The sequence below is a fragment of the Eurypyga helias genome, unplaced genomic scaffold (genome assembly GCF_000690775.1).
Source record: "Eurypyga helias isolate BGI_N326 unplaced genomic scaffold, ASM69077v1 scaffold11555, whole genome shotgun sequence".
NCBI classification, from domain to species: Eukaryota; Metazoa; Chordata; class Aves; order Eurypygiformes; family Eurypygidae; genus Eurypyga; species Eurypyga helias.
In genome coordinates, this window is record NW_010253395.1 from 1 (window position 1) to 10,768 (window position 10,768).

General features: G+C 59.1%; 1 protein-coding gene across 2 annotated transcripts; it reads left to right on the forward strand.

The window, feature by feature from the left end:
- The first annotated feature begins 343 nt into the window (after window positions 1-343).
- DHX38 (DEAH (Asp-Glu-Ala-His) box polypeptide 38) lies at window positions 344-6,978 on the forward strand. Of its 2 annotated transcripts, XM_010152658.1 has the most exons (19): window positions 344-501; window positions 587-694; window positions 1,547-1,659; window positions 1,757-1,894; window positions 2,134-2,320; window positions 2,403-2,588; window positions 3,026-3,166; window positions 3,349-3,459; window positions 3,535-3,651; window positions 3,895-4,002; window positions 4,120-4,232; window positions 4,738-4,946; window positions 5,026-5,180; window positions 5,258-5,413; window positions 5,491-5,625; window positions 5,706-5,831; window positions 6,235-6,330; window positions 6,468-6,589; window positions 6,722-6,978. In XM_010152658.1, exons 1-19 carry the CDS (start codon window positions 367-369, stop codon window positions 6,804-6,806), a joined length of 2,541 nt encoding a protein of 846 aa, XP_010150960.1. In that variant the 5' UTR covers window positions 344-366; the 3' UTR covers window positions 6,807-6,978. The 2 variants fall into 2 exon arrangements, with proteins under 2 accessions (XP_010150960.1, XP_010150961.1); XM_010152659.1 differs by lacking the exon at window positions 344-501 and having other exon boundaries at window positions 567-694; window positions 2,403-2,594; window positions 6,722-6,970.
- The last annotated feature ends 3,790 nt before the right edge of the window (window positions 6,979-10,768 follow it).

A 10,768-nucleotide genomic window follows, 5' to 3' on the forward strand; every position in this document is an offset into this window, starting at 1 on the left:
GTCTGTGGTTGGCCCAGTGGACCCTGGGGGCTCCTGCCCTCAGCACGAGCAAGGATTATGTCCAGGCTTCCTGGCGTCTTCTGAGTGTGGCAGGGGGCTTGTGGGCCAGGTTTCTTTGGAGAACTGTTGACTGTGTTCTTCAGCCAGCCAGTCTGTGTTTTCATACCCTGCTGCTTCTACTCATGGTTTCCTCCCTAGTGCTTACTGCCAGGCTCCCTAGGCTGGAGCCATCAGTTTCATCCTGTTGTCAGTGCAGGGCCAAGACCCGAGCTCAGTATTTTGGTGTGATCTGTCTTTTCTGGGGCTTCTGTGCATTTTCTGGTACGTTGTTTCCTGCAGGATAATGAGCGTTGGGAGACGAATCGCATGCTGACCAGCGGGGTGGTTCACCGCATTGAAGTGGACGAAGATTTTGAGGAGGATAACTCGGCCAAAGTGCATCTCTTGGTGCACAACCTGGTGCCCCCTTTCCTAGATGGAAGGATTGTCTTCACCAAGCAGGTACAGACTGTGGCTGAAGGCGCTGATGGCAGGGGTCCCCGCACGTGTGAGCTGTCTGAACTGAAGCAACCCCTCTTTTATCTAGCCGGAGCCAGTCATCCCTGTCAAGGATGCCACCTCAGATTTGGCCATCATAGCCCGGAAAGGCAGCCAGTTGGTGCGCAAGCACAGGGAGCAGAAGGAGCGTAAGAGGGTACGCTGTGATCTTTTGACTTACTACCCCGCTGTACGCGTTCGTAGTGCCTCACAGCCTTCGTTTGGGCTTTGCAGTAAAGGCGTTGGTGGCAGTGGTGAAAGGAGTTCGTATTTTTGTGCCCTGGGATGTCCTGGCAGCCCAGCTCGTTGCGTTGTCTCATGGGCGGCTGCTGTGATTTCCTCAGGCACTGCCTGGGATCACTGTGCACTGGTGCAGGGGTGTCTGATCCAAAAGACATTGGAAGCCTGGGAGAAGAGAGCAGGTGGAATGTGAGGTAGCTTAGGGACAGTCAGCAGTCAGGGTGGCAGTGGGACATGTCTTGGCAGAAGAGTTGAGAGGAGGAGCATGCAGTAAGGTAGCAACGAGTTTTTGAGGATGTTTCCTAGGGACTTTCTCTAAAGCTAATGTGATGGTTGTGGGAAAGCAGAGATGTGTTCCTTGTAAATTGAGGCTGAGCTGGATTTGAGCTATGTACGCAGTGAGGTGGAAGCTAAACTGTTATCAGAGGCGAGAGCAAATGGGAAGGTGAGGAAGAGGCCTGTGAGCACCTGTCAGGAGCAGGAAGGTTCTCTCTGGTTCACGTGTGTAGGTTTAAATTCAGATTTAGTGGAAGGGTCAGCAGCGGGAATAATTTTCTTAGGAGGTGGCTGGTCACCCTGTGCCTGAAGTCTGTCTATCCGGACCAGTTTAAAAGCTCTGTTCAGGTTCACTTGGAATATGGGGACTTGTAGGAACAGGGGGTGTGTTCTGCATTGTAGCACTGGGAATTGTGGGGCTAATATGCTTTCCTAGTCTTATGAGTAGGATCGGAGAAGAATGAGGCACTTACGCTGCTCTCCGTCCTTCCAGGCTCAGCATAAGCACTGGGAGCTGGCAGGCACAAAACTGGGAGACATTATGGGGATCAAGAAGGAGGAAGAGAAGGACGAGTTGCTGACAGAAGATGGCAAAGTGGATTACAAGTAGGAGCTTGCTTTGAATTACTCCTGCTCCCATCTCATGGGCTGTAGGCTGTGTGGGTGTGGAGAGGCAGTTTCAGGACTTCTGGTGTTTCCTTAGGACTGAGCAGAAGTTTGCTGAACACATGAAAGAAAAAAGTCAAGCCAGCAGCGAGTTTGCCAAGAAGAAATCGATCCTGGAGCAGAGGCAATATCTGCCCATCTTTGCTGTGCAGCAGGAGCTGCTCTCCATCCTCAGGTACGGCTACTAGGGAGCATCCCCAGGGCGTTGGCCTACACCTCAGGAACCCAAGTGAGAAATTCTTTGGGATACACAGCCTGTTTGGAAGCTGTACCCTCGGGAAACAGCCCGTTGCTTTGTGTGGTAGGTGGCAGCTCTCCCGCCCGAGCAGGACGACGCCGGGTGGCCAGCCAGGGCTGCGAGGGCAAAAGCCCTGCTTTGCGGTGTACGAAAAAAGACCGTTTCCCTTCCTTCAGAGACAACAGCATTGTGATCGTAGTGGGGGAGACGGGGAGTGGGAAGACGACCCAGCTGACACAGTACCTCCATGAGGACGGCTACACCGACTACGGCATGATTGGCTGCACCCAGCCCCGGCGAGTGGCGGCCATGTCGGTCGCCAAGCGGGTCAGCGAAGAGATGGGGGTGCGCCTGGGAGAGGAGGTGAGCCTGGTGGTGGGCGCAGCCTGACGGCAGCGAGTGCACCGGGCTGTTGGAAGACTCGCTGGTCTCTCTGCCCTCGCAGGTGGGCTATGCCATCCGCTTTGAGGACTGCACGTCCGAGAACACCGTGATCAAATACATGACGGATGGGATCCTCCTGCGTGAGTCCCTGCGCGAGGCTGACCTGGACAACTACAGCGCTATCATCATGGACGAGGCACACGAGCGCTCGCTCAATACTGACGTGCTCTTTGGCCTGCTTCGGGAGGTGCGTGTGAGCCCGGACTAGAGGGCAGCAGCACAGGGCACGGGAGCTCGCCTTAGAGCAGAGTGTGGGCAGGGAAAGCCCTTCCCTAACGGGTCTGGGAGAGGGAAGCGGAGCTGCCACATCTCTGCACGTGCTGCTCCAACATCCCAGTCCCTGATTCTGGGGGATTAAATCTCCCGGAGTGCCTGTGTGCTGCCAGAAACTCATAAACAGATAGAGAAAACAGATAGAGAGAGATCTTGGCTGGCCTAAGGCTTCCTGGACCAAGGTCCATGGGTCTTCTTAACTGCTCAGATCCCATAGCATCTGTGTTCCCTGGCATCAGTGGCCAGTGCCTCCAGAGCACAGCAGCAGCTCTGCCCTGGGCTGTTGTCTCAGTAATGATGGAAGCAGCCCGCAGCCATCACAAATGCCGTTTCCTTATTGTTCCTTTCCAGGTGGTGGCCCGGCGCTCAGATCTGAAGCTTGTTGTCACTTCGGCCACCATGGATGCAGATAAATTTGCCTCCTTCTTTGGGAACGTTCCTATTTTCCACATTCCTGGGCGCACTTTCCCCGTTGATATTCTTTTCAGCAAGGTATGGTCGGTGTTGCAGAGGGAAGGTCTGTTGTGACAGGAGGGGGTTGTGCCTTGGGTGTACTGTACTCTGTGGTGGACAGAGAGGGTAGGGCAGGAGTAGCTGTGCTGTGATGCAGTCTTGGACACAGGGATGGGGCAGGTGAAATTATTGGCGTCTGTAACCTGGGCTGTGCCTTTCAGACTCCACAGGAGGATTATGTGGAAGCTGCAGTGAAACAAGCCCTGCAGGTCCATTTGTCTGGTGCTCCTGGGGACATCCTCATCTTCATGCCTGGCCAGGAGGACATCGAGGTGAGCTGGAAGGTTGGGCACTGTCCGACCCCCTAGTTGTGTCAGTCTTACGTTTACACCCCCCTTTGTGTCTAGGTGACCTCAGAGCAAATTGTGGAGCACCTTGAGGAGCTGGAGAAGGCGCCTGCTCTTGCTGTACTGCCTATCTATTCTCAGCTACCATCGGACTTGCAGGCCAAGATCTTCCAGAAGGTGCTGATGTGTTCTCCGACAGGAGTGGGGACAGGGGAAACTAGAGCAAGGGGGACTACTGAGCATGAGTGAGAGGGGCAGATGTGTCTTGTACTGCATGTGGAGGGCAAGAGAACACGTGTGTCCCCCTCAACTTCCCAAGAGTCACCCCTGTCCTTCTGGGTTCTGTATTGCTGCTCTGCACTCTTCCTCAGTGGTGCAGAGGCCCTTGTCCAGGGATTTGACTGCCGTGTATGCTTGCAGGCTCCGGATGGGGTCAGGAAGTGCATTGTTGCCACAAACATTGCGGAGACCTCGCTGACGGTGGACGGCATCATGTTTGTGATTGACTCTGGCTACTGCAAGTTGAAGGTAAGCCAAGATTTCCTGCCCTCTTCTATATCTGCGGTCTCGGGTTGGGTTGAGGGAGTTCTGTAGTAGTGACCCAGTCCTCCTCTTCCTTCAGTTTGTTCTTCTTGTGCCCTGCAGGTTTTCAACCCCCGTATAGGCATGGATGCGCTGCAGATCTACCCGATCAGCCAAGCCAATGCCAACCAGAGGGCAGGCCGAGCTGGCCGAACAGGTCCAGGCCACTGCTTCAGGTAGGCACGTCCCTGGTGTTCCACCTGCACTTGGCATCAGGTTATGTGTATTTTTTTTCTCACCATAACTGTTCATTACCTTGAACTTCGGGGGGGATGAGGGCAGTAGCAGGCCTTGAGGCCTTCTCTTTTGCACCCAGTGCCTCTGCAGAACTAAGGATACGCTCCAGTTTCTTCCCTTGCCCATCTTCACTTGTGGCTGTTCCACCCTTGATGCTGTCAGGATAACAGCCAGGCCAAAGGAGCTTTCTCAAGGCTTTGCTTTGCGACTGGTGTGCGCCCAGGGAAGGGCTGTGCTTGAGAGCGCGCTGTACTGCAGCCCAGGCACCCTCGTGGGCTGCGGAGGCCACACCTGGGCCAGGGTAGAGGTTCTTCCCTGGGGTCTGGCCTGGCCAAGTGCAGCGTCGCTGTGCTGTGCCTGGCTGGGTTGGGCAAGGGCTGGCGAGGCAGTACGGAATGCAGTGGCCTGAACAGGAGGAGCATGCTCGTGGAATCTGTTCCCCAGGCTCTACACCCAGAGTGCCTACAAGAACGAACTGCTGACAACCACGGTCCCCGAGATCCAGCGCACCAACCTGGCCAACGTCGTGCTTTTGCTCAAGTCCCTGGGTGTGCAGGACCTGCTGCAGTTCCACTTCATGGATCCGCCCCCTGAGGACAACATGCTGAACTCTATGTACCAGCTCTGGATCCTGGGGGCCCTGGATAACACAGGTACTGGCTGCTGGGGCCAGCTGTCAGCCCACGGGACTGGGTCCTGTGCAGCTGCTGATCCCTATGCTCGTTCCTACAGGTGGTCTGACCTCAACAGGACGCCTCATGGTGGAGTTCCCACTGGATCCTGCGCTCTCCAAAATGCTCATCGTCTCCTGCGACATGGGTTGCAGCTCTGAGATCTTGCTCATTGTCTCCATGTTGTCTGTGCCCGCCATCTTTTACCGGCCTAAGGTACGTCTTTGCTCTTCCGGCAGTTTGGGGCCTTCCCCTGCCCTTTGACTAACCTGTGCTCTTTGCTCGCCCTTCAGGGCCGAGAGGAGGAGAGTGACCAAGTGCGGGAGAAATTCGCTGTTCCAGAGAGCGATCACCTGACTTACCTGAACGTTTACCTGCAGTGGAAGAACAACAGCTTTTCTACGCTGTGGTGCAACCAGCACTTCATCCATGCCAAGGCCATGCGGAAGGTGAGGCTGCGGCAACGAGGCGGGGGGGGAGGGAGCCTTACGCAGGAAAGGGATCCGACTGCCACCCGCCTCCGCAGGTGCGGGAGGTGCGTGCCCAGCTGAAGGACATCATGGTGCAGCAGCGGATGAGCCTGGCGTCCTGCGGTACCGACTGGGATGTTGTCAGGAAGTGCATCTGTGCCGCGTATTTCCACCAAGCCGCAAAGCTGAAGGTGAGAGGTGTCTGCGCTGCTCTGGGGGGCTGAGAGGCCCTGTGTGGGGACTGGTGTGCTAACCACACTTCTCGCTGCAGGGCATCGGGGAGTATGTCAACATCCGCACGGGCATGCCCTGCCACCTGCACCCCACCAGCTCGCTGTTTGGCATGGGCTACACGCCGGACTACATTGTGTATCATGAGTTGGTCATGACCACCAAGGTGAGCTGGGGCTGGGGGCTGGCAGGAAGGGTGGGGGGTGCTCTGAGGGAGATGGGGAGGCTTTGCTGTGACACCAGGGGCTGGCAGAAGGGCGGTTCTTGGCCTTTCTCATCTATACCAACTAGGCACGCCTGTGTCATCCGCAGAGTCCCGTTTGTCCTTTCCCAACGTTTTTTCCTGGCTTATGTGGGACATGTTTGAGCCTCTCTGCAGTCCCGCCAAGCCCACCCCCAAGCTCCCCCCAGTCTGAGGCCGGGAGGAGTTGTCTGCAAGGGGTGCAGTCCCAGCCCGAGAAGTGCCATCAGCAGGCAGGGGAGGGAGGAAGCTGCCGTGGCTCTGGAAGTGGTGCCCAGGCCCTGAGAGTGCCACCCCGCTACCCCAGTCTCGCCTTCTGTCCCTGCAGGAATACATGCAGTGTGTCACTGCTGTGGATGGAGAGTGGCTGGCGGAGCTGGGCCCCATGTTCTACAGCATCAAACATGCTGGCAAGTCAAGCCAGGTGAGTCTCCTGCCCCGGAGGAGCCGGCAGGCAGCAGGCCCACAGCACGGCTGTGTAGTGCAGTGTGTGTCCTGGAGGAACAGGCCTGTGAGAGCCTGCTGCTGACCAGCCCTCCGCCTGCTGCTGCCTCGTTCCAGGAGAACCGCCGCCGCGCCAAGGAGGAAGTGTCTGCCATGGAGGAAGAGATGGCCTTGGCTGAGGAGCAGCTGCGTGCCCGACGGGAGGAGCAGGAGCGCCGTAACCCACTGGGCAGTGCGAGGTAGGCGCTGGCCGTGGGTTGCCTGCTTCAGAGCAGTAGTGAGCTGCGTGGAGGATCCCACCTTCCCCGTGGGTGTTCTAGCACAGGGAAAGGTTCTGTATTCCGCTAATCACCCTTGTCCTCTTCTGGCAGGTCTACTAAAATCTACACCCCTGGGCGGAAGGAGCAGGGAGAGCCCCTGACGCCACGACGCACCCCAGCCCGCTTCGGCCTCTGAGGCGACAGCGCCTGTTGCCTTGAGGCTTAAAGACTGGCAGGAGCAGCTGAGCCCTGGGAGAGCGCCCAGCTCCTCTGACCACTGCACTCTGAGGCACGGGAAGGCTTTGGTGTTTGGCACTCATTTTGCTACGGAACAAAAATAATTTTATTTGTTTAGAGGTCGTCAGTCTAATCCTTGCTTCGTTTCGTGCTGCCGCTTATCCTGGAGGTGAGTCTTGGCAGGAGGCAGCCCTTCAGGGCTGGTACGGTCAAGCTGTTGCCCTGAAAAGGCACAGAATTGCACTGACCTAGAGGGCCAAGACAGCCTGGCCCGACTGCGGCCGGTGCCCAGCCGTCCCTGCACACACTTGTGGTGCTGCTCGTGTGTTCTCAGCACGAGGTACGTGTTCTCCTGTGTCCTGCCCACTCTCTCTTGAAGATGCCTGGAGGAGAGGCAGGGAAGAGGAGGTGTTGCAGCGGTGCAGCGACAATCCTGACCCTTGTAGGAGCTTGGGTAGTCCAGCTCAGTCCTGTTCACCACTTACTCCTGTTCCCCCCTCAGCTCTGGGGGCTGCTTGCCCTGCTGCTGGGTCTTGTGCGCCGCTTGCTCGTGCAACTGCCTGAAAACAAGGCGTGTTGGCGTGAGGAGAAGGCAGCCGTCTGCCTCTACGCCGCTAAGGCTGCTTCACTCATACCTGCTTCACACGCTGGCTGAAGCTGACCAGCACCAGCTCGCTCTCCTTGCGCGGCTTGCTGCTGTCCAAGCAGGCCGGAGCGTGGGAAGAGTGCAGAGTTTCCACCTGGAAAGAATGACCCCCCTGTGCTACGTGTGAACCAGCACCTGACTGCTCTTCCCCGCCTTTCTGAGCCCAGGACTGAAGGCAGCTGGGGAAACCAGGCCGTGCTGGGGCAGCAGCCTTCGGGGCTGAGCAGAGGGGCTGGAGACACCGGTGCCTTGGGAGAGCTGCTCTGGAGAACCACCTCAGCGCTACTGGCATAACGTAGTTCCATGCTGAGGGGCTGCAGCGGAGCAAAGAGGGTTAGTTTAGGGACAATAAGACGTTCAGCTCTGCTGCTGCTAGCCCTGCAGCCGTCCCCCTTGGTGCCCTGGGCTGTGCAGTGCCCTGCCCTGTCCCCTCCACCTCTCCCGTTCCCCCGGGCCAGGATTGGTTGTTCCCTGGTGCGAAGGGCCCAGCCTGGGCTCCTGCCCTTGGGCTGCGGTGATGCCTGTTTCTATCCTGGATCTGCTCCATGGCCTTGCTGAGCTCTGCCTTCAGGAAAGACAACCCCACCTTGCAAACCACCAGCTCCTCTTCTTGCATAGCCAGAGCTCGCTCGTTGTCCTGGTGGAGCTGCTGCCAGCGCTGGGCTCGGCTGCTCAGCTGCTGCAGCCTCTGCTGGAGGGAGTGGGCCTGCCAGTGGCACAGAGCGGCAGTGAGAGGTGCACGCTGAGCACAGACTCCCGGCGCCCTGGGGCATGGGACACGCTTACCTGATGCCTGCTCTGGTCCTGGGATCCCTGCAGCTTCCTCAGCTCCCCGTGGAGCTGCTGCCGCTCCTCCTCATAGGCTGCAATCTTTTCCTCCCGCGTGGCCTTCTCTTGCTGGGCTCGGGCCAGCTCTGCCTGCAGGGCGGCTGTGTCCTGCACCTGCACGCAAAGCTGCGGGGCAGGGAGGGTGGTTGGCCAAGCCGTGGGCAGGCTGGGGCTGCCCAGAAGCAGGAGAGGGCTCTGGCCCTGCTGGCTGCCTGCACTTGGGGCTGTCCTGTCCCTGCCTCACCTGTTGCAGCAGCTCTGCCAGCTCCTTTCTGCTGGCCGCTGCTTCCTGCAGGTCGTGGATGTTCTCCTTGACTCTGCTAAGCTGCTGCAGACCTTGCTGCTGCCTGGCCTGGGTGGCTCCCAGCTCCTCCTGCAGCTGAGCCAGGCTGTGCTGCAGCCCCTGCCGCTGCTTCTCCCATGCCTGCAGCTGCAGAGAAGGCGCTGCGTTAGTGGTGGCCACATTGCTGGTGCTGCTCCCTGCCAGAGCGAGCTCTGTGCCCTCTCCTGCTGCTGATCTGCCCACCCCTGCAGCACTGGCTTTGCTGCAGGGATTTACTCTCTCTCTCAGGTGCTCATCCGCTCCGTCACCTGCTGCAGCTCTTACTAGAGCTTTTCTTCCTCTCCGTCTGACAGCACTGCTCCCCTGCAGCTCCCAGGGCACTGGGAAGGCCCCGGGGGTTACCCAAGGGTGCAGGGGACACTGGTGCCAGGCTGATGGAGGGACCCCACAGCAGGTCTTACCCGCTACCTACCCACTCCCTCAGGGCTTGGAGCTCTTCCTGGTTCCTCCGCAGTGTCTCCTTGGCATAGGCCGCAGCGTGCATGTGTTGCAGCTTCTGCTCGAGGATCACCAGCCCCGTGGCCCTAGATGTACCCCTCCTCACGCATCCCACCTCCCTCAGCACCGCTTTGCTCAGCCGCCCTCCCCAGCCGCGTGTCCTGTACCCAGTACTAGTGCTCCTCGGCCGCCCACGTCTGCCTTCATCACCTCTGCATCTGCCACCGCCCCTGCGAGCAGCACAGCCACGGGCTGTCTGCCCGTTCCCGCCCGGCCCCACGCACGGGTGCTGACCTGCTCCAGCAGCTCTGTGTGCTCCTGCGGGATGCTGCAGCCGGTGGCAGCCTGGCCATGGGCAGCCATGTAGGAGGCGGCCTCTGTCTGCACCGCCTCATCCTTCTGGTCCTGTGGAGAGAGGTGCATCACTGGTGTGGGACTCCCTGGATCGCCCCATGCTGCTGCTGTGGAGAGGCTGGAGAAGCAGCTAGTTTGGGACAACCTGTGGGCTGCTGGGGTGGGATGTGGCCTGCCCAGGGTGAGAGGCAGGACGGCTGCTGGCTCCTCACTCTCTCATCCCTGTGTAGCCCCCAGAGTGCCCTCCCTGTTGCAGCAGTGTCTGCCGGACACCCAGCAGCCTTGAAAAAGCATACCCAGGGTCCCTCACCTGACCTGCCCTGGGTGAGAGGCAGGACTGCTGCTGGCTCCTCACTCTCTCATCCCTGTGTAGCCCCCAGAGTGCCCTCCCTGTTGCAGCAGTGTCTGCCGGACACCCAGCAGCCTTGAAAAGGCATCCCCTGGGTCCCTCACCTGTGACAGGGCACAGGCACATGAGGAGTGCTGCAGCAGTGCCACTAGCCCTGGGGTGGTGCCCAGGGTGTCAGTGGGGCCACTGGGGGCTGCAGTCTTCCAGCTCTGCTCAGCTGGGTGGACTGGGCCATGCCAGCCATGCCTGGGCTGGCCGGACTGCTCTGTACAGAGCCTGGTGCTAAATCCTTGTCCCAGGACAAGGACATCCCCTGCCCGCCCCTGGGGGTGCTGGGCACCAGCTGTTAGCCCAGGCGGGGCTGTTGGGCCAGCATGGTGCCTAGCCCACGATGGGGTGGCTATGGGGGGCACGTGGCCAAGGGGGACACACGCAGCCTGGCCCGTGCCCCGGCAGCAGTACCTTGCTCATCGTCGCCTCATGCCGCTGCATCAGAAAGTCCTGGTGCTTCTGTACCATCACATGCTCCTGCAGCTGGACCAGCTGCTTGTGGTTCAAGCAGAAGAACTCCAGGTCCACCTGCAGCTCCTCCAGCAAGGCCAGCACCTGTGACAGCTTCAGCTCCTGCTGCTGTGCGTACCAGCACGCCTGGGGCTCCCCTTGCCGTGGCTCCAGCACTGTCGCTTGCCTTCGGCCCTAGAACATAGCATGAGCAGCATCCCTCGGGCTCACTGCTGTGGCCAGCCCATCTCGCAGCCCCTGCAGGGCACAGGGGCTGGGCGACACCGCTGGCAGTCCAGGTTTTGGTCAGGGAGCAGCAATGGAGGGTATTGATGGCTGTGGGTGCAGACCTTCCTCCCCTCCCAACCCCCCAGGCAGCACCAGGCTGTGAGTGTTCTGACAGTCCCTCAGCTCATGAACAGCCAAGCCCCCGACACCGCTGGCACTGGGCACTGCAGTGAT